Source organism: Camelus ferus, chromosome 15 (genome assembly GCF_009834535.1).
Source record: "Camelus ferus isolate YT-003-E chromosome 15, BCGSAC_Cfer_1.0, whole genome shotgun sequence".
NCBI classification, from domain to species: domain Eukaryota; kingdom Metazoa; phylum Chordata; class Mammalia; order Artiodactyla; family Camelidae; genus Camelus; species Camelus ferus.
Genome location: NC_045710.1, coordinates 34,879,784 through 34,903,909, shown reverse-complemented (window position 1 = coordinate 34,903,909; position 24,126 = coordinate 34,879,784). Strand labels below are relative to the sequence as shown.

The 24,126-nt window shown below is 39.4% G+C and overlaps 1 protein-coding gene across 3 annotated transcripts in view; it reads right to left on the bottom strand.

Annotated features, from left to right (window-relative positions):
• Window positions 1-2,962: 2,962 nt before the first annotated feature.
• Window positions 2,963-24,126, bottom strand: part of LOC102514472 (stonin-1) — a 49,979-nt gene continuing 28,815 nt past the window's right edge. For all 3 annotated transcript variants that reach the window (XM_006185782.3, XM_032497484.1, XM_032497485.1), the window contains 3 exons: window positions 19,218-21,173; window positions 12,972-13,174; window positions 2,963-10,269 (listed from right to left, as the gene is read on the bottom strand). In XM_006185782.3, the coding sequence (XP_006185844.1) occupies window positions 10,195-10,269; window positions 12,972-13,174; window positions 19,218-21,126 (2,187 nt within the window). In that variant the 5' untranslated portion in view covers window positions 21,127-21,173 and the 3' untranslated portion in view covers window positions 2,963-10,194. The remainder of the gene's footprint in view (window positions 10,270-12,971; window positions 13,175-19,217; window positions 21,174-24,126) is intronic.

Below are 24,126 nucleotides of genomic sequence, written 5' to 3'. Positions count from 1 at the left end.
ACTTTTAACAAAAGACAGATACTCTCATTTCATAACCAGAAATAACACCTACGTTATTGGCTACTGAGTATTAAATGAGATTACCTGCTCCCGAGGACACAGTAGGAGCAAAAGGGCTAAAGGTGCTTCCTCTTTACTCTCAGCAGCTTTCACTAACAAATGTAAATCAAATTTTAAAAATAAACATTTTAAGCTTTCCAATCCCTTGAAGACATATGGGTGTGTTTATTAAGAAAAAGTATATTTGTAATTATAAGTGTGATATATTTTCAATTTCTTGAGAACTAAGGCTGTGTATTATTCATCCTTGTATAATCCCTGAGTTCATAGCATAGTACCTTCAATATGGAAAGCATTCACTAAATGCTATTGATTTGAATTTATTGTTAAACTACTGTAAAGTGGAATTTCTAGCTTATTTGTGGGGGAAAAATTTGTGACTAAAATGTAACTCTCTTCAGGGGAAGTAATGCATTGGTCTAAATTCATCCTATCATTCATTCATTCAATATTTTTAAGCCAACATACAAATCATAAGTTCTGACTAAGGGATCAGCACTATAGCATTGACATTGATATTAACATCAACTACCACCACCCCTGTATTTGAGCCTCTTCCCTCAAAATAGGAAATCATTGTAGGCAGAGCCAGAGGGAGAAAATACGCAAGCATTTACAATATAATGGAATTAGTACGAAAAATTATTTATGAGGAGCAACTAACCTGAATGCCAGGAGGCAGGGAGGGCTTCCTGGAGCAGGACTCTTAAATTTAGATCTGTGGAATGAGTCAAGGACAAAGAAAGGTAGCAAGGAAGTGTGTTCCAGGGAGAGGGCACTGTACAAGCCAAGCTTGGTGTGAGAGGGAACGTGGTGGGTTTGAGGAAATGAGGGGAGTTCGATTTGGTCGGAGGATAAAGAACAGGGAGAGCCGTGGCAAAGCTGAGGCTGGTGGGGAGGGAAGGACCAGACTACGTCTTCTCCACTGACTGCAGCATGGAAGTAGATTGGAGGGTGACCACACTGGAAGCAGAGAAGCAGTTAGGGGTCTGTGGGGCAAGGAAGAATGAGCAGCTCTGTTTGAAAAGGCCACAGCAGAAGTGATGTCCTTGGGGAAGAACGAGATCTAAGTTACTGACGTATGGCCTTGCCTGGCACTCAGTGGTATAAGGCAAAGAGGAAGAGGGGGGAAGACCCCAAGAGACTTTAGGGGGAAGGGGACAGAGCATCCACTGAAGGGGGAAAAGGCAGTAAAAAGACAACAAACATCATCTAGTTCAGAATTTTATCCAAGGCCACTTCTGGTCCCAGCGTGAGTTTAATATAGAATGTGTCCTTTTCCACAATGAGTACTTAGCAAAGCCTTTGAAAAGTGTTTCCAAATGTCTCAAAATAATCCACTGGAGAGGCAGGCTCTTGGCATTTAACAATGCCACTGTTCAAAAATGCTCTTTCCTTGTCCTTTTCATGGCACTTGAGGACCTTTGGGTGGAATTCTCTCTGAGCCATGTGAAAATATCAAAATAAAACTCAACAGAAAAAGACAAGGGGTGCCATCTCCCAGCCCCACGCAGCCACTCATGGATCTGCAGCCTCTCTCTCAGAGACAAGAAGCAGGAAGAAACTAAATTCTACAGTGTTCACAATTGGGTTTCCCAAATCAGAACATATGTCTTCTGTTGGAGGAGATTCATAATCTCAGTGCAAAATCGTAACAATGTCCCCATTTGGGTCAGTATAGTTGATGTTCAAGCGTTAATACCAGTAAGGAGTACATAAACTGAAGGACATAACCAAAGTACTTGAGAAAATAAAGTCGGTCATAAAGGACGCTTAAAGGGAGTTCATAGACACCCACCCTCTGTGGAAGGGTGGAAGGTCTCTGAATCCAATTCCATTTCTGTAAAAGAAACTAAGAAATAATACCTTGGATATATAGGCCTGCCTGCCTCTGTACCCATAAACCCTGCCTTGCCTCTGTACCCATAAACCCTGCCTTGCCTCCTGTTGCAGTGGGTGAACTGTTCACACCCTTATCTAAATCAGCCCTCTGCTGGTGCCTCGGATCCCAGCCCCTTGCCTCTACTCAGAGATACGGTCCTAGCAGTTTTCTCCCTCTCTGTCTTCTGCATCATCACTTCTTCTTTCACTACTAGGTCACTGCCAGCATGCAGAGGTATCGACCCTCTGAGATATACTAAGGATGGGAGAGAGGGCAGTCAGTCCTGCGTGCAGGCAGTTCTTCTATAAAGAACTTAAATACGTTAAGGAAATTGACTAAAAGTCTGCTCTCTATTATCACCATGTGCTGGTTGTTCTAAGCAATGTCTGAGATAAAATGCCTCCCTCTTCAACTTTTTTATTGGCATAGCATTCTAAAGAATTGCTACAATTACTGTTGAGTTTTAATAATGTACACGTTAGCTTCAAATTGGCACATTTTAATTCCTTAACATATAATAAGCATTGTATTCTACATAGAAGTTAATTTGGAAAACTCCCAGTGATACCGTTGGACCCAGGACATATCTGGACTCAATACGCATGTTTGTTTTGGGAATTCATGATGGGCCAGAATCGTTCAGACTTGTTTCAGGCAGAATTCTTGTCTCCATCCTATTTGGAACTATGTGTTCCTGAGTTGGAAGCATAGATTCAGAATAAATAATGAGGGTAAAGAAGAAGAAATAGAACTTGAGTTCTTTCAATTCTGTCCCGCTATTTGGAATTGCTATGTGTGACTTTAAATTTAAAAGAGTGAAATAGAGTCCAAATGGCAAGATGTAATAGTTTTGTTTGGTAAGTTTTGTTTGGTTACTTTACACATTAAATACTTATTGCATTTAAATAATAGTATCTTTAAAATTGATGTTTATTCTTCTATTTTAATCACCAGTTGTTTCAAAACTAAAGAAGAAACCAAGAAAATTAAACATTACATTAGGAGTTGCTTAAATTGTACTTTTTGAAAATATTTTAATTTTATTGAAATTCACTGATTAGTCACTGGACAACTGTTTACATAGACTATTATTATAACAGACTGTAACAAAAAAAATCAAAGTACAAACTGTTAGGTAAATATAAAAACTATTAAGTAAATAGTGGTGTATTTTTCATCCTGCAGGAACTTGGAGGAATTTGTGGGTGTTCACAAGATTGTGAAGCCAGCAACAAGTTCATAATTATTCTGAATTTCATAATAAAATCCAAAGTAGATCTTCATACCAAATGAAATGACATTGACCAGCGGAGTTCAACCAAAAAAAATATTTACAAGATATGATTGAAGCAATTTTGAAGTATACATACAATACCTTCAACCCCATGCATAAAGTTCATGAAAACTCTGAAGAAACAGGCACAGCCAAAGACAGACACAACATGAGATTCAGGTAACATGGTGCTGAAAGACGACAAGGAATCATTTTCTTTAAGTGCCGACGATGAGAAAGAGAAGGAAATTTTTAAAGAGTCAACATCAGTGAGGTCAAAAAATAATAATAATGAAAAAGAGACACTAGTAAAGACCAACACCAAAACTTAGGTCTTAACGGTGGAAGAGGTGGAAAAAAGATCTCATTCTCACCAGCTACTGTCCTAATATTCCTACTCACAGCAAAGCTCCCCCCAAAAGCCATCTATTCACTGTCTCCACACCCACTTGTGTGGTCTGTCAGGTTCATCGATGTTTCCCATGTGACTAAATCCAGCAGTCCATCTTGTAGCAGCTCAGTCCAAAAATCTGGGAGTCATTTCTGGTTCCCTCCTTTCCCTCACTCCGGGAATCCAACCTAATCCATCAGCTCTGCATTTCAGACACATTCTAAGTCCGAAAATCCAATCTACTCCATCAGCTCTGCATTTCAAACACGTTCTAAATCCAACTATTTTTCATCTCCATCACAACTCCTAGTCGCCATCATCTCTCACCTGGGTTATTGCAATAGCTTCCCAACTACTCTCTCTCTCTACTTCTGTCATTGCCCGCTTCTATGTCCACGGAATCATCTTCACGTGTAATTCAGTTCATGTCACTCCTCCACACAAAATCTTCTAGTGGTTCACATCTCACTCAGAATAAAATCAGAGTCCTTCCCACAGCTCACAGAGCCCTACTGCTCTGCTTTCCTTACCTACCCACAATCTCTCTGATACCTCCCCTAATCATCCTTTGTTCACTCTGCTTGGGCCAGCTGGTAGCCACCTGACTCCTTGGTGTTCCTCTGATAGGCTAAGCACACCTTGACTGCAGTGCCTTTGCACTAGCTGTTCCCTCTTCAGGACACACTTCCCGGTGGAAGATCCTGGTGAATTGCTTCCTCACTTCTTTCAGGTAGAATGTCATCCCCTCAGACAGGACCTCCCTGATGAACACAGCTAAAGGAGTATTCTCTTCCACTCTGTTGCCTTTTTTTTTTTTCCTGCATAGCAGTCATCACAACTTGATATTTGTTAATTGTCTGACTTCTCCCGCTATCACGTATCTCTATGGGAACAGGAATTTACTATTTTTGTGCTTGTTCATCCCCAGTGCCTAGAAAAATGCAGGCACCTAGTAGACACTCAATAAACATTAGAATTGGCATGACAATTAGTTGAAGCAATGGTGAAATAGCATTTTGAGGTGATTCAAAGTGACTGCTTAAGGCCCCAATATCTTATATACACTTCTGTACTTCAGAGTGTGGAAGACACCTTTGGGAACATCTCAGGTGTTTAGCTACATTCATAGATTTACTCATGCTCTAAGATTTTTGGAAACACATTGTTTTAACAGGTTTTGTAAGAGAACAACATCATCCACCCAGAAAGATTTCTGAAAGATAGAACCCATCTTGGAAAGACAGTGCTCATTACTAATTTCAGAGGACTAAACAGGGTGAAGGCTTGTCCCTGAGTCAAGGTGGCAAGGAGTATTCTCCTGAAAGCACATATTTGCTTGCTCTTACCTAAGAACTTGAAAGTACAGTCCTAGGCTGGAGCTTTTTAGAGACCACATTGACCTTGATACATACATCTGAAAGCTCAGAAGCCAAACAAGATGGATTCATTATAATATTTTATACATCTTTTAAAGCAAGCAGATTTAGAGTTCATTAGTTCTCATTAGAAAAAGTTTGTTTGAAATCTGTTGAGAAGAAAAGCGCTATTGTTCTGTCTCTTCAGTACTTAGCAATGTTTAGAGCTAAGTATGGTATTTAAATCTTCAGGATGTGTAAAATTGTATTCAACAGCATTTTTAGACAAGGCATTAAGAATACTTTAAAATGTTTGTCTATTGCATTAATTTTAATTATGCTCCACTGGAGTCACAATGCTTTGAAATGCTTTACAAAATGCCCCCAAGATCTTTTATTAATCATAATACAAGCACCACCAAATTTCAAATGCTGTTTCTCATTCTGGGTAGCAGCAGCTTGCCTGCGAGCGCCCTCTTCTGTTTCAAGAGTATACCGCAAATTGTATTACATGGAATCCAGAGCAATTCCTGATAGAACAAAAATGGGCTTTTCAGGAAAATGTCAACACACACAATCATGTTATTTAAATATGCTATCCTCCCACCTGAGTTTGTACAGCTTTTCTGGAGTGGACAGATGAGGTGAAGATGAGGCAAAGGTTGCAATCCCCGAAGTGTAGCAGTGATTTGCATTTCTTGCCCAGGAAGTCTCCTAGAAATGAACTTTGAAACATGGGGAAACTCGTCTAATCCGTTTTCCGTACAGACGGAACATGATTTTAAGGCATAATATCACCTGGAGCTTTTATCTAAGGTACTTTTTGTAACTCAACTACTTGTGTTCTGATTAGCAATTCTGTCTTGCTTTAAAGTTGACAAATTCATATTATAGATGCCAGTTCTAAGCAGGAACTTATTAACATAATTATAACAAGAAAAATCTTTTGTTTCATATAAACTGGAGAAATATGCAGGTGATTAGGTTAAGCCCCATGAAACTGCTATCAGGAATGGTTAACTATTGTCAGTTTCATACAGTTCAATCAAATACATCCAGCCTGTCCTTTAGGACCCTGGGCAAGAGCACAAAGGTCCTGGGAGTGGAGGAGCTGCTGATAATAGGGAGGGGCTGGGAGAGACCCAGCAAAACGTAGTGGAATCAGCATGTGTCTACATAAAGGGGGCAGGGAATCTAGGTGGAATTGAGACAAAACAGAAAAGAAATGATGGATGGAATTTGAGGAATTCTATTACAAATATGATCAGTTTATGTCACTTAATCTTTTTGTTATTCCTGCAAAGTCAAGCCCTGTTCATCTTGGTAGTGGCTAAAACAGCTCTTAACGATCTGGCCTCTATGAAGTTTTATTTCCTGATTTTGAAATTTAACTTTAATAGCTAGATAAAAATTGAATTTCAACACACAGCAGCTTCCTTATATAAAGGAGTTAGGTTGGTTTTTATTAGAGCTAATTTATCTTCATATCTTTAATGCCCTCCCCCCCAACATATATATCCCTTATCTGAAATAGATTCTGTACAATTGCATAAAAATTGTTTTCTAAACTTAAAAAAATTGCTTTAAATGCACATAATTTCTCTAATACTAGTTGTCAAAGTTCAAAAATTCCTTAAAATTCTCCTGTGAACAAAGTTCTTCCTGTTAGTGGGAAGACCGAATAGTAAGGTGTCCTAACTAGTTCATTAATCCAGGTTATCAACATCTTCCATTGTCTTAGAGCTATTTTACAACTTTGTAAGTTTTAGAAAACTGATAATAACACATATGATCCTTGTCCATACAAATGCAAATTAATTGTGTGGGGGTAGGGAAAACTGAATATTGACATTGCCCCGTGGATAGATCCATTTTGCATTTATTTGTAAATTCATTTCAGAGTTCCTTATTTCCTATGTATTCGCTGCTTTCTGAATTCTCCTTGGAACCACTGTAACATCTTACCAGTTCTCTCATTAGTTAGTGAGTTAAGTAAAACCTTGGGCACATACTCATATTGTTTCTTTATGAGAGTAATGACGATTTACTCTTTTTAAAAATCATTCTTTAATGTCACAAATTGTAGTTTGATGGTATTATTTTTCCAGGATATGCCAAGACCAGTGAACATGGTGTTCACTGACTCCTTAATAGCGAAGCAGTATACATTTGCCTGACAGAGAGTCAATTGTTTAAGGTTATTGAAATTGATTTCACATCTTAAAAAAAAAATAGCCCCAGACCTTGCAAAAGAAGATATAAGTCCACTGCACAGCAAGAATCATTTGAAATACATCTTTAATTTTAAAAAATCGATATGCAATCTACAAAAATACTTTGTTACATGATTATTAAGGTTCAATCTGTTTTATATTTGTATTGATATGACATAAAATCATATTTTGAGTAAGATATAATAATACTTAGTCATTATTAAGGAAGGCCTTCTGACTGAATTTATAAGAAAAAGGGCTATATCATAACATTGATCCTGAACTGAGGGAACTAAAACCCTAGAACTGTCTAATATGTAAATCAGGTCAAAAATGCCAGCCTTTATTTACGTGCTGGGAAAGGTTTTTTTTTTTCATACTTTTTTAATGAATAAACTATTTCCATTCCCATAAAAAAAGGAAATGTCCTTAAATTCAGATCTGTACAATTGATCAGGTAACCATCAAGCCATGAATTCATTTACACAATTAATATGGTCCTTTGACTGGTAAGGCAACCAGACCAGACCAATTAGAATAGAACAGCTCATCCCAAACTGATCAACTCCTTGGAAGTCGGCCATGGGGTCCATCAAACAACTGACCCCCAAAGGTCAAATTCACAAAACGCTGATCTACATTACCTAAACTAAAATGCTAGAAAGGAGTAGTTCCTACCTCACTTACCTCCTTCCTCTCTTCTCCACCTTAAAAGCAGAAGGTTTTGCTGTTATTGTTTTGATGATCATCATTTACTTCCTGGCAAAGGAGATTCTACTTTTTAATTTGTAAGTCTAAGTGGACCCTACCTAATTTTTCACTTAGAGCACTGTGGTCACATTTGACCTTCTGCCATTTCTGAGGTCAGAAGAATTGTATTAAAAAGCCTCTCCACCTACACAGAATGTTAATTTAATGCTCAGTAATGAATATTTAAGGATCCTAATAGATGTGCAAATTAACAATTACTCTGCAGCACCCCGCTGTTCTTGCTATCAACCTTTGCACTGCGCAGAAACTCAACTTGGGCTTCAGTCAGCCTTTCGTTAAATCTCCAGCACTGAATCTTGAGATGCCCTTGTAGGCTGGAGGGCTGATGAATCAATGACCCCAGCAGTGAGGGACCCGCACATTCTGGCAACCCCCTGAAGCCTGATGGGCGATTCGTTGAACCCTATGCTGGAATTACTTTGCACTGTAAATATTAAGTTCATCCGAATCAGACTGAGTTCTTTATGGGCAGGATGCTGTAACACAGATTTGAAAGGAATGGTGGTAATTAACCCAACAAACGTCCCAGGAGGAAGGAGCGGTATCAGGTTCAGCTGCCTCCGGATTTGTTCAGAGCAGATTAAAGTCACTCCAGAATGTGGCACACCAGATGAGGAGACAGGATGGCAGAACTTTTTTTTAAAAATGATACACAGATTTGCCCTTCTATACGTCAGCAGTGAGTCTTAAGGATATGATATTATGAGCAATACATTATGTGAAGTTAAAAAGAGCAATACCAATTCAACAGTCAACTTTTGCATTCTTTGCCTCCACAGTAAAATAATGAAAAGCAATAAAATCTGCTGATTGATACAGACCATTATGAATGTTTGTTTTAACCTGCATTTTGAACAGATTAAAGTGAAAGTAATGTAATATTAAGTAAAATGCATGAGGCAGCCTCTGTGGGGCCAACAAATAATGTTGTTTGGAAGAACACTATTCTATCAGTTTTGACTCAAAACAAATCTAGTAAATAGAGAAAAATATCTCCTAATCATATCTAAGGATCAACATAAATTGAAGGTGTATTAATACCACATGTTTTTTCCACATGTTTTTCCAACTAAAAAACTACCTAGAATATAGATTTCATAAATTTAAAAGTCTGATCTTTCACTGTAAATACTGAAAGGAAATTATAAACAGAATTACAACTGCTAATGCCACAGGTTTTCATTAAAAAACATTTACCTGACTTTGAAGAAAAGAAATGTCATTTCTTAGAAATCTAGGTAAAATAATCTAGTGTCTTTCACTTTGCTCATCTTTCAAAGAAAATTACTCTAAATTAAGCTGAATTAGCATAAATAGCATGATAGCAGAACTAGCATAAAATAATCATAATATGATTTAGACTTCCACTCAAGAGTGGCTTCTGTTAATTACAAATAATGATTTATCAAAATACATTCTTAGAGTCTGTACTTTGGGGAAACAATATTCATGAACTTTAAAAATTCATTCTTAACATACATAAATATTTTAACTAGTGTCCAATTAAATTCCATTTCAGGATTCCATTTCGAAAGGACTCTCTCCAAGCAAAAGGCAGTATGTCTTAGTGGCTTGTACTAAAATGTGTATATGAACAGAAACAGCTTCTTTGTAGCACACACCAGAATACAAATACACTTTGAAAATAATAACAGACTGGGGTAAAGACAGGTACCAAATACTCACCAGTGTGGTAATACGACAGGAAGATAAATCATTCAGAATCAGAGATAGTTCCACATCTCCATGTAAGCCTGTGGGTTTCAACATCATTCTACAACTGGCCACATTTCAGAGCAGAGCAAGAGGGAGAATGAAGTATTTTGGTTCCTGTCTCCTTTGATTGCCTCCTCCTCCAGTTCATGTGCTGACTTAACAAGGAGAGATAGGGACGGGAGGATAATAAACATGGCACCCAGGTAACCCAGAGTACAAAACAATGAGCCACTGGGCAATCAAATATCAAAAATGCTTTAGCCAAGTGTCTGTCAGGTCACACCCTGAATAACAGTGCCTTTGAATTTCACTAGGAAACAATAACATCATGAAAATTATAGACACATTTTCAACGAAACCCCTGGAGCAAAAACACGTATCAAAAGCATAAAGTACAGATGGTCTGGTGTCAGGTCTAAACTTTTCTCAACATGGCCATTGGGCCGGTTATTTCCCATACAGTAGCAGAACTGTATGGTTTCTGTGAATTACATATTTGCAAAGTGGATCGTCATCACAGACTCTTGCTACTCCTACTGAGTTACGCAGTCACCAGCTTTATCTGGGTCTTCTCCATCGATTTTTATCCACTTCTTTTCTATTTCAACCTGTTATACAAAAGCAAAACATGGGCAGTGTCAGTAAGTGCAATGCAGCACTAACACCTGTTCAGTCCTGGTTTATAAGTGAGGCAAGGATGGCAGCCCCCTCATCTTTTCGGCACAAACATAACCCCTCCACCCTCTCATGCTCATTCCCAAGTAAGGCACACTGCTCTCCTTTTGGACAACAGAGTCCCCCAAATCCTTCCCTCTGTGGTCAAATCTTGAAGAAGACTGAAATTTTCCTTTAAGTCAAACACAAGTTTTATCAAATGTATACAGAACACATATATTGATAAGACATTTACAAATCTGGCTAGACATGCGATCAATTATAACCCTCAAGCATCATCTATCCAGACTTTGGCCCACCTGAGATTTACAGCATACCCCAAATCATCTCTCGAATTAATAAAACAAACTAGTTTACAATAGTAAACCAGCTGGGCTGAACCATCTGCCTGTCTCTCATCTTTTTCATCTCACCTCAAGCGTTTCCTCCTCACAGAGGCCCTCCTGGACCACTCTAGATAAGGAAGACTTTCATCACTCTCTATCCTGTGACCCTATTCTAGTCTCTTTTTAGAATTTCTCACTACTTAAATTTATGTTCTTTATTTATTTAATAATTATTTTTTGTTCCCCCATTAGAAGGTAGGCTTTTTATAACAGAAAAGAACCTGAAAATATATACGTATGTATGTACGCTTTGCGGTACACGTGAAACTAACAATGTAAATCAATTACACATCAATAAAAAATAAAATTTTAAAAAAGAAGGTAGGCTTTATAAGGACAGGGACCTGTCTGTTATTCACCTTTGTGTCCCCAGCACCCAGAGCAGCACCTTGCACTTTGAAATTGCTCAATAAATATTTATTAAGTGGAAGATAACATTTTGAAACTGACTGTTACCAAGTGCAGGTCAATTTAGTAAATGCCATCAAAGCTGAGGGGACTTTGTTATATAATTTTGAGCTGTCCTCTAAACTGTATGAAACTGGCACATCCCATGAACAAGAAAATTGGTATAAGGGGAGTCTCCATGTGCACGTGACATACATTTCAGTCACACATAATACTCATATACCTAGTGTTACAGGTCAGGTTCCCCAGAAGCAGACGCTGAGATGGAGACTGGTATGCAGGAAGGTTACTGGGGAGTGCTGTTGGGGCCAACACCTGACGGGGAGGGGAGGGAAGGGAGCAGAACAGGAAGAGAGAGAAGTTAGGGCTGCAGGACAGCCACAATAAGGGCTGCAACTGATCCCCAGGGAGGGCTGAAGCCAGGGTGGCCCTGCAGGGTTATTCCAAGGTTTTTAAATTTTTGTTTTGTTTTGTTTTGTTGGCTTACAAAGTTGTCTTTATTGGTTTCTTACTGTCTCACAGAGCATCAGGGTTGATCCCTCCACAAGAATATGGTATTTGAGAAGATAAATACTTAATTTGCCCCTTTCTCATCAGGAGAGGAAGGTTTAATAAAAATAGTAATGCAGTAGCAATAATAATGACTGTGATCAATAATAAAATGCTCCTATGATCCCCTGATACACAGATGGTTGAAGCTTTGAGAAAAAGGAACCCCTTTTTCTGGTGAGGGCCAGAATGTGCATGGAGACCCGTAGGGTGCCCATCTCCTACCACGCAGCACTTTTAAATACACCCCCATCCCAAGAGGCAAAGTATCTTAAACTCCTGATCCACCAGTCACTGGACACAGGCTGCCCCAGGAAGGGGCGTGATAGGAACATGATAGCTTTCTTCATCCAGGACAATTCCCAGATGCTGAAGGAATAAGTCACTCAGTTCCAAAGGAGATGCACAGAACACCACCCACTCGCCATTAATTTTCCCAGTAGAAAAAAAATCAGTGGATCCAAACATATAGGCTTCTAAACAGTCCAAAACAGAGAAAAATCCAGACTTATATTCCTATATTATGGAACCACCAGTTCGTGTTAATGATGTCTTATGTAATCACACCATTTGAAGATACTATGGGAAATATGTGGCAGAGGTCATCTCTGTATCTACTAACTTTGCAGAGAAGGAAAAGCAAGTGCAAGTGTATGGCACTCTTTAATTCATCTGGTGCAAGAATGTGGAAGAGCTGATGGTGAACATAGAGTAATTCAGCATTTCCCAAAGGGTGCTCCCCAGAATACTACTGCAGAAGATATTGATAGGTGTTTTACATGCACGTGCCCATGGAAACAAGATTCCATAATCAATGAGTTGGGAGAAACTAAGCCAAGTTTAACAAGTTTCTTTATTGCAGGATTTCTCAGAGCCTTCATTACCATTAATTTAGTATATGAAATTCCCCAACTTATTTTTTTTTCTTGGATCATTATATGGGACACATGTTCCACAGAACACATGTTGGGAAATGCCATTCTAACAAAATTGTTATTATAAACATGCTTCTGAAATGTGAGTTTATTTTTAATGCCCTGTTTTTCATTGAGAGCTGAGTTAAGAACATGGCACTGTGCGCTCAGTCTCCTGATCTTCTCGAGAACTGAGAGGAAGAACTAGGCTCACTGGCAATCATCCAGTTTCCACAGCTGGGCTCTTTCCTAGGTCAGGTACACGCATACACACATATACATACATGGTCACTTAACAGGGCAAAGCAAGTACTTAAAGACAAATCAGGTCATAGTTTTGGAAGCCCCCAACTTGAACCCAAGGACTTTGGGATGTACCTGGACATTGTAGCAAGCTCGCTGATGAATGTGTTTCTGTGGCTGGACATCACTTTCCACCCCCATAGACCGGACCTCTGTCTGGGAGGCACAGGTGTCGAGGACCCCAAACTGAACAGTAGCAAATGGATACCAATCAGAGGGAATTTCTTGGTCTGATCCAAGTTCTAGTTTGTATGACAAACAGTGGGGATGATCAGGACCTTAGAGAAAGAAAACTGAATGTCAATCAAAGTATTTCAATGGCCATTGAACAATCCTCTTGAACTAAGGAGGCCTGCATCCCTCTCGTTCATAAGCAATTCCATTATAATTACAGCAGTGTGAATTCCACTTACATGGCATACCTCAAAATTCACAATTTTGCACGAACTAGGGGGAAACCTGCCTGCATTTTTAAAGTACTAGCTTTAAAAAAAAAAAAGAAAGTTTAATATTGCACTTAATTATCCAATAAAACAATGACCAACAATGCAGTGACAAGAAAAATTCAGAATTGTATACTAAGCTTTTTTTAATTAAAAGATGAGTAATATTTACATTAAGCATCATTATTTGGCTACAACGTGCATGGAATCTGTAAGAAAAACTTTCTCTTAAGTAGATAAGATCTTACAATAATTCTTAATTTATTCATTTTCTTACCACTCTATTTATTGATAGATAATGCAAAGGTAAATTTCAGACTAAATTAGGTCACATTATCAAAAATTCTGAGTTTTTAAAAGTTAAACTTAATAATTTTTTTTTACATTTCAGAAAATATTCTAGGCCAAAAATACTTTTTTAGTAGAACAGATTATCTTTCAGTGCATTCATTCCCGCTCACCCTCCTTAAAGCTCTAACTGGAACAGATGTACAGTGTGGAGATGGGCAAAAAGGCTTTCGATGTTTCAATCTAATATTTATTTTCCCTTAATTCAACTTGCCATGTATTGAGCATCTACTCTATGCCAGGTCAGGCTCTGTGCCAGACCTAGGGATATCATATATACACAAAAATTTTAAGAGGGGTCATGTAACATGTGTGTGTGTGTGTGTGTGTGTGTGTGTGTGTGTGTGTGTGTGTGTGTGTTTATGTGTGTGTTACAATGGAGCAAAAATATTTTCAGTGTAACCTCTGCAGGAACTCTATAAATGTTCCATAATTCTGATGCATTGTCCACAGCATCTATATATTCCATTCAGCTATCTTTTCTTAAATAAATGTATGAGATGATAATAATTTCAAAAGCCAGATTAAATTACTGTACCCCTGACATAACTCAAGAAAGAATATTTCCATCAGAATATAGCTTTAGGCACAAAAACAAGAGTTTAAAGGATTTCACTTAATTCTTAAAAGATAAATTGCCTCTCATTCCTTACAACCTGTTCCTTGCAGAGAGACTAATAGAATTCTAAGGCTGTAAAAGGCCTTGAGAAGCCATCAGTCAATTAACCAACAGATGCTCATTAGCCATCTCCACCACCGACTTGTAGGGCCAGACACCAATGGCCTTGGAGGTGCTCTCAGCTACCCAGATCACCGCAGCCAAGTGATAACTTTATTCACACAGACACAGACCCAGCGGAGATAACACAATCCGTTACCCTTACTAGCCTCTGTCTGCAAGATACAGCAAGTTTATTTAAACTTAATTCAGGCACTCCTCAGTCCTTTATGGCACAGCGGTTAAAGCACATGAACACTGGACTCAGATTGCCCAGGGTCAGGTGCCAGCTCTGCTACTTAAAACGTGTGTGATCCTAAGCAAGTTATTTGATGTCTCTGAGCCTCAGTTTCCCCATCTAAAAATGGAGGTGATGATGATGATGATAATAATAGCATGAACTTTATAAGACTGTTGTGAGGATTAAACAAGCCAGCTGGCCCACGCGGAGCACGAGAGACTTAGCATTCTGTAGTGGTACAGACAGAAGTGCAAGGTGCTCTTCCGTGATGAGTCCAGTGTTATTATTATTTAGTTGTCTTAGTTTTGGCTAATGAAGGGACTGTGACGTCTATACTCGCAGAGCTCAAAATAACATTGGAGAGGATCTAATTTGATATTCACATTTTAAAGAAAACCTCTTTTGGAACTTTTGTAGGGAAAATTACCCAAGGTGAAGACAAAATGTCAAAAACAAAACCTTTGTACCCACTTTTCTAAAAACCCGGTAAAAGATAAAGAACATTTTTCCTTTCAAGTTTTCTGGCATATTTTTCCTGGTTTTAAAAACTCTAACCCTACTGTACAACGTTTAATAACTCACACTCCCTTTGTACTCTGATATCATGAAGAGAAGTATCATGTCTGTCCTTAGTACAGGGTCTGTCTGGCACATTTGGGGCTCAAAAGACATTTGTGGAATTTCCGAGTAAATGAATAAAAGATAGAGGAAAATCATGTTTGTTTATTTCAGTACAGATCACCAGGGGGCACTCTTGGACTTTGGTAATTATTCTATCATCACTTCCTTAGGACCAGGAAAGCAAATCACAAAATCTATTCTATTTATGGCTAGTAGATATCTGGTCCCTCCTGAACCCAAATATTTCACAACTGAAACTGAACTGTTGAGAGCTGGAGGGAGTGAATGGCAGGAGAATGACACAAGTGGAGCCAGCAAAGAGAAAAGGTAAAGGCAAGTGATATTTAAAAATTGGTAAAATTGTGAAAATGGAGATAGATACATTTGTTAACTGACCCTCCACCATTCTCACTTCCCTTTCTAATTCTATGCTACTGCATGCAGCCTCTACAGCTGGTAACCAGTGTTCTCATTTGTCCTCATTCTCTTCTCCCTCCCCCTCCTCCTCTTTCCCATCCCCAGCAAACCCTGTGCTCAAGAAAGGTCCTCTGTTGTCCTTCACACCTTAGTCTGAATGAATTATTTGAGCTACCTGCCAGAGGCCAAACTCTGTTATAAAATGCAAGACTTGCTCACCGATAAAGGAATATTAAGCATTGACGTGCTGGTAGAAGAGATAAGGAGCCAGCATCCCTCCCCACCTCCCCGACAATCACATATATGTGACTGTATCAAAAGGAAAGGTCAATCCTGATCTCATAAATCCCCAGAAGAGGCTTTTAAAATTTTTTTAAATTAGTGCATATACTTCATATATGCACTAATTTAAAATATACATTTTTTAGTTTCCCTTTTTAATGTTTTTTTCTTACAGTGCAGGTTTTTCAGAAAGTAGCTTCAAAGGGTAACATTTTAAAGACACTCTTTTAAAATCCTCTGCTCTCTAAACACTCAGGTGATTTTAAAATCATATAGAAACACAGAGATGCATTCTAAATCCCTGCTCCTCTAGTGAGGTCCGGGGACCCGTCGCATTGGCATCACTGGAACGTGCGTGGGAAACACAGTATGGGGGAGCCCCACCTGCTGAATCAGAGTCTACACTTTAACAAGGTGATTCATATGTACACAAAAGTCTGAGAAGCACTGCCTTGGGACAAAGGTTTCCTCTCTGCCTTATCTTCCTCTTTCTATGCTTCTCCTCAAGAAGCAAACTGCCAAGCAGCCTCTCTTGGCACTACCCTCCCACACTCCTACCATAGAGACGCGTCAGTGACAGGGCAACGTGATCCCAGAAGCATCCAGCCCCAGCCCAGCTTAGAGCGGCCTCCTGCCCCCCAGACTCCACCACACACAGCCTCATTGCCTTTCTTTTCCCTGGGCTTCCTCTTGGTGCACAGACCTGATCTGAACAAAGCAGCTTTGATCCCAAAGGATTTGTTCAGTGAACTCTCACCGTGTAATTGGCTGGAATGCTTGTAAAACATCATTCTGTGTGAGCCTGGTGCTCTGACAGTCTTTCGAAAGAATTCCCAAAGGCCAAGACCAAGTCCAGCCGGCCTCTCTGGGAATGCCCGTTCTTGTAACTGCTCTCAGGGAGCTCAGTGCTGCTCTAGAAGACACAGGGAAACACAGAGCAGGGAGCAGTGATGCCTAGGAGGCAACGACAGGTTTCCCAGGAGAGGTACCAGGTGGTGGTTCTCAACCCTGGCCACATGGGAGAGCCTTTCAGAAGCACCAACACCAGGGCCTCACCCCAGAGTCTGACCCGGCAAGGATGGGGCCTAAATATGGGTATTTTAAATATGAAAGCTCTCATGCTTCTAAAGACTAACACGCAGCCAGGGCTGAGAAACAGATTTAAAAGGAGTGATGAAAGAATCCCAGGCTATCTCAGCTAAAAGCACCATCACCCACCTATTCATCAAAGCCAGAGATCCTAACTCCTCCCACCTGCTCTCTTTCCCCTAGGCCCGCGGACCACCTGTCATGGTCCCAGGGTCACCTCTTCTGAATTTGCTCCCCGACCCCTCACTCTGTCTCGGTGCTCCCACGGCCTCCCGCCTTGCTCAGCCTCTCCCCTCTCCCACCAGCCCCTCTCCGTCTATCTGCCATCTATCCCCGAATCTCTCCTCCGAACCGTACACCTGACTTTCTAAAACAAGGTATGATTCTCACAGTCGTTCCTGAAAACACTCCCGAGGTCCTGCTGACAACCTCCCCCCAACAGCATGGTGCACAGCACTCTTCCCACCCTGCTTTCTTCTCCAGCTACCCTCTCAGTCCCCAGACTCAGGGAAGACTCCTCATTGGCGAGCCTGTGTTTCTGCTGTTTCTATCCTTGATGGATTCCCACCTGATGTTCCCATGCCAAGCTCAACCATCGTGTCTCCAGCAGAGCCTTCCCTAGCAGCCCCTGCAGTTTACCACTCCCTTCTCTGGGATCCCTACTAGAGGTGTCTGTATCTGCCTGGACTAGAATAGAGCACATTTCCACAGCGCATCTGGATAGCAGCTTCCAGCTCTGCCTCATCCGCTAGACTTCGGTTTCTGGAGAGGAGGGATCATGTTTGTATCTGTATCTCCCAAGCACCCAGCACAGAGATAAGACTGCCTTTCATTTCTACCCAAGTTAACTTCTAAGGCAGTCTTATTTTGAAGAGCAGGGAACAAAACTAAGGAGGAAGTGGTCCCAGCTGAGAATTACAAAAAAGTTGAGTTATATTCATGGATGGCAGATCTTAAAAGGTTAATTAGGGAAGCTAAGCTCTGTAAAACAATAATTTTAATATTTGAAGTTGATGGTTGATGTCAAGAAGTCCAACAAAGAAAAGGAAACCTTCCTACACTACTGGTGGGAATGTAGTTTGGTGCAGCCACTGTGGAGAACAGTATAGAGATTCCTTAAAAAATTGAAAAAAGATTTAACCTATGATCCAGCAATCTCACTCCTAGGCATATATCCAGAGGAAACTCTAATTCAAAAAGATATATGCACCCCAGTGTTCATAACAGCACTATTTGCAATAGCCAAGACATGGAAACAACCTAATGTCCATCAACATATGACTGGATAAAGAAGCTGTGTATATATATGCAATGAAATTTTACTCTATAAAAATGAATAAAATAATGCCATTTGCAGCAAAATGGATGGACCTGGAGATCATCATACTAAGTGAAGCAAGCCAGAAAGAGAAAGAAAAATACCATATGATATCACTTGTATGTGAAATATTAAAAAAGAAAAAAAAGGGACACAAACAAACGAATGTATTTACAAAACAGAGACAGACTCACAGGCATAGAAAACAAACTTACGGTTACCGGGGTGGCAAGGGAGGGTGGGGAGGGATAAACTGGGAGTTTGGGACTTGCAGGTACTAACTACTATATATAAAATAGATAAACAACAAGGTTCTATTGTATAGCACAGGGAACTATATTCAATACCTTATAATAGCCTATAATGAAAAAGAATATGAAAAGGAAAATATCTATATAGATATATAGATAGATATAAGATACATAGATCTATATAGATATAAATGAATCACTGTGTCATACATTAGAAATTAACATAGCATTGTAAATAGACTATACTTCAATTAAAAAAAAAAAGTCCAACTAGATGGTGCCACCATCCATAACAAAATCCTAGCCTCAGATAGTATTTCTTAAGATATTATATATATCTTATTTCTTAAGATATATATTATATCTTAAGAAATTATAAAGAAATTAGGTTAAATCTATCTGGTACAGCTAGGCATAAGGGGACAAATGAACCAGCTGTTTGACTAAATGTGCCATCTCCCACCCAGCCATGCAAGCATGGCCTCAGCTGACTGAAGTTACCATCTGTCTCAGCCTGGTTTCAACCCAAGGAGGAGGGTGAAAACATTCAAGCAATTTCACAGGAAAATCAGCTTGGAGTATGGAATATTTACTTGAATTTTTATCAGGAAGCCGGTCTATCTTCCATACCACGGCCCGGTAGGCACTCTCATATTTTGCTGATCCCACAGTGACCTGTATGATGGGTTCAGATTCAGGTTCGTGTAAATTCCCCAGACATGCCCGGCGGTTCATTTTGGCTTTCAGGGACTTCTGCCTCTGGAGGTTCATGGTCCAGAGAGCCTTGATCCACTGTGACGGGACAGGAAAGTGTATCATTATGTTGTCACAGGACCTCAAGGAGCTGGCATGGGATGGGGTCATGTTGACAAATGCCTGAAGCTCCACGTACGCCCCCTGGACAACCACAACTGACTTCAGGGAAAAGGGAAGATCTTCCCCGTTGTACAAAGTCTTGAAACGCATCAGCTCAAACCGGCAGGCATCCAGAGGTACAAACTTAATGATTCTTGATTGCTCAAATTCTTGTGCTTTCACACACTTATGAAAATGATAGTCAAGAATATCAATCCCCTTCTTTTCTGGGTCTTTTTCAAAATAGCGTTCATTTCGCTTCTGCAGCTCCAGGTCATTCAAGGTTAAAAAGCATTCTGCGTTCCCATTCACAAAGCAGAGGCAACAGATCTGAGTGATCACAGCACTTTCCACCAATTTTCCTTCTTCTTTAGTGATTTTACCCCAAAAGTTGTCCACAATTTCCAGGCAAATTTCTTGCTCCTCATAGTTCTTCTTTGGTTTTGAAACAGCTGGCAGTTTCATCAGTTCCTCCTCCACAGTAGTCAGAAAATCGAGGAAGTCATGGTACTCGGTGGACCCCAACTTCAGCATCTGTTCTACGTCTGGTTCATGAACTACTTCTGTCTTAGAATGGTATTTCCTTCTTTCTGTGTAAGACACATGTTCAATCTTCACAGTATGGATCTTTCCTGCCACACTGAAGTTCTCAACTTTGGGTTCAGAAAGCCTGCAGTATGGATCAAGCTGTAACTCCTTAAATGGTTTTTCTAATCCTTTCTCATAATACATTTGCAAAATTCCTCCAGGTAACACTTTTAGAAAAATTGGCCCCCACTGACGGGAAGACATCATGTTCTTCTTCTCAGGAATTCTCAACATGAAAGACCATCCAGGCTTTGGCTGACTCCTGAAGAGCATATGGGGGACAAAGGAAGAGGTGTCTTCAGGGTACAGACACTGCAGAGACAAATTTCCAAGTAAGTCTTGGTTCTCAGTTGATTGGAGATGTTCAAGTTTCTCACAGATGTAGCTGAGTGAACATTGATTTAAGCTTTTTTGATCAATAGGCATCTCTTTGTCTCTTGATGGAAACATCTTTCTGCTTCCTGGAGGGTCAAAGGTGAGCTGGGAAGCACTGCCTTCATCTTTCCAAAATGGACTTGAAAAGGCACAGTCCTCCCGAAAATACTGAAACTTGGGAGTATCACTTTGGAACCCTAGGCTTTCAGCCTGGTGAGGGCTCATTTCATCTGGAAGACCCACTTTGGGAGCTGGCTGTATACATGAGTGGTCACTGGCCAAGGAAGCATGGGATAAACAGGCTGGTTTTGTGGGCAATAAGGAAGAACCTGCTCCTGGTATAAGCGGACTGTTTGAAGATGACTCCGGAATTGGATAAAGCACATGAGTCCCTGCTTTGGGAATGCCAGGAATACCTGGGAAGTCTTTGGTAGGTGTAGAAAGAGGAGAGTTACTTGGAGGTCCTGGACTGAAGTAGAAGTCTATGATGGGAGAGGAAAGAGGGGTACTGTTGGTGGAGGAAGATCCACTAGGAAACTCCTTAGGACCAGAAAGGTTCAGCTTAAGTCCATTCGGCCTACAGATGCCTTGATTCTCCAGAGGGAAATTCTTTGACTTTTGAGAAGACTGAAAAGTGGGGTCATCATCAAATGTGACCCAGTTGCCGGGGTTTGTGGAGCACATCTTTGGGATCAGATTGTGGTCTTGTCAATGAATCAGATACGTTGTCTCTATTAAAGGAGAGAGAGAAAATAAGAATATAAAATGAGGGGGGAAAATTCAAGTTACTGGAGGTCTTTTAATTGTTCTGAGAAATACTTGGATTTAAAAACGTCCAGATTTATAGATTAATTTGGTTCAAAGAAATGCTTAAAAACTGTAACACCTTTGATGGCTAAATGGATTAAAAAAAAAAAACCAAAACAAGATCTAGTCATATACTGTTTATAAGAGGCCCATTTTAGATCTAAGGATACACATAGGCTAAAAGTGAAAAGATGGAAAAGATATTCTGTGTAAATGGAAACCAAAAGAGAGCAGGGTGACCACATTAATATAGGACAAAATAGACTTTAAGTCAAAAGCTGTTGTAAGAGGATTAATTTACCAGGAACATATTACAATTACAAGTATATATAAGTTCAACATCAAAGCATCCAAATATATGAAGCAAACATTAAAAAACTGAAGGGAGAAAAAGAAAGCAACACAGCAATAGGAGATTTCAATACCCCAATTTCTACAATGACTAAAACATCCAGATAGAAGATCAATAAGGACACAGAGGACTTGAACAACACTATAGACCAAACGGACCCACCAGACATACAAAATGTTTCACACAACAGCATTAGAATACACATTCTTCTCATGCACACACAGAACATTCCCCAAGACAGATCACATGTTAGGTCACAAAAAAGTCTCAACAAATTTAAGAAGGTTGAAATCAAATCAAGCATATTTTCCAACCACACTAGAATGAAACTGGAAATCAATAGCAGAAGAAAAACTGGAAAATTCACAAACATACAGAAATTAAGCAATACACTCTTGAACAACCAATGGGTCAAAGAAGAAATCAAAAAGGAAACTAGAAAATATCTCGAGAAAAACAAAAATGAAAACACAACATGCCAAAACTCATGGGATGCAGCAAAAGTAGTATTAAGAGGGGAATTTATAGTAGTAAACACCTACATTTCTTCCTATTTTCTTTTTTTCTCAATCTACCTAAAAGTTTGTCAATTTTGTTGATCTTTTCAAAAAACCAACTCTTAGTTTCATTGATTTTTTTCAAAGAAGTCATGTAAATGAACAACAGGCATATAAAAGGTACCCAATTTCACTAATCACCAGGAAGAGACAAATCAAAACCACAATGAGACTATCACCATCCTCTTGTTAGGAAAGCAATCACCAAAACAACAACAAAGAATAAACAGAAAGCCCACATACAAAACACCAAAAAAATAACAAGGGTTGGCAAGGATGTAGAGAAATTGGAATCCTTGTGCACTGCTGGTAGGAATGTAAAATGCAAAACAGTATAGAGATTCCTCAAAATTTTTTAAATAGAATTACCACATCATCCAGCAATCTTCTGGGTATTTATTCAAAAGAATTGAAAACAGGATCTCAAAGAGATATTTGCACTCTCATGTTCACTGCAGCATCATTCACAATAGCCACAAGGTGAAAACAAACTAAATGTCATTTGTCCAATGAATGAATAAAGAAAATGTGATATATACATACAATGGAATATTATTCAGCCTTAAAAAGAAGGGAAAATCTGATTCATGCCACATAGGTCATGGATGAGACTTAAGGACACTATGTTAAGTGACATAGGCCAGTCACAAAGAGATAAATAACTATATGATCGCTCCTACATGAGGTATCCAAATTAGCCAAATTCACAAAAGCAGAAGGCAGAATGGTGGTTACCAGGGGCTCCGGGGAGAGGGAAAAGGGGTGTTGCAGTTCAATGGGTACAGAGTTTAAGTCACGCAAGACTAAAAAGTTGTAGAGATCTGTTGTACAACAACGTGCGTGTAGTTAACAGTACTGTCCTGTGCACTTAAAATTTCGTTTAGAGGATTTTAAATGTGTTAAAGATTTGTTATTTCTTTTACCACAATTTTTTAAAAATTGCAACACTTTTGAATCAATTCAAAAAGTCATGAATGATTTAGACCTTATTAGTGCCATAGAAGACACAGGGGGAGAAGGTAAAAAGCCAGTTTATAATGAGCTTATAACCCAGTGACAGCCCCAAAATATGTGATGTTTATAGTTTAGAAGCATTTTCAAATTCATGATCTCATTTATCAAAATGACTCTGGGAGATATATATCGTTATTCCCATTTCATAGCTGAGATTACTCGGGTTTAGAGTCATTGCCTAAAGTCACCCAGCTGGTAAGAGGCAGAGCTAGGGTTTTGTAAATAATGGCCTTATTGGCATATAATTCATATACACAACATGACAATTTACTGATGTTTAGTTCAGTGATTTTCACAGAGTTGTGCAACCAACACTACTATCTAATTCCAGAATATTTTTCTCAAACTAAAAATAAACTCTCTACCTATCAGCAGTCACTCCCCATTCTCCACCCCACCACCCCCCAGGCCCTGGCAATCTACTTTCTTTTCCTTTGAATTTGCCCAGTCTGGACGTTTCATTTAAATAGAACCTACAACATGTGGCCTTTTGTGTCTGGCTTCTTTCACTTAGGCACAATATTTTCAAAGTTCATCCACATTGCAGCATGCATCAGAACTTCATTCTTTTTTGTGGCTGAATAGTATTTCATCATGAGGATATCCCATATTCTGTTTATCCAGTCATCAGTTGAGTGATACTTGGTTTGCTTCTATTTTTTGGCTATTAATGAATAATACTGCTATGAACATTTGTGTACAAGTTTTAGTGTGATCATTTCTCCTGGATATATATCTAGGCTTGAAAAGAACCAGAATTTGAACACAGAACTTGAGAGCTTCATCCCGATCTAATACAACATAAATTATTGAGGTTTTTCTAATGACATCGGAGGCCACGAGCTGGGGGCTGGGTGATCCAAATGCTGGTTGCTGCCCCTCACAGGCTGCGTGCTAAGCCCCTCCGGACTTTCAGCAATTAGAGCAGAATAATCTCTGAGGTCCTTCCCAACA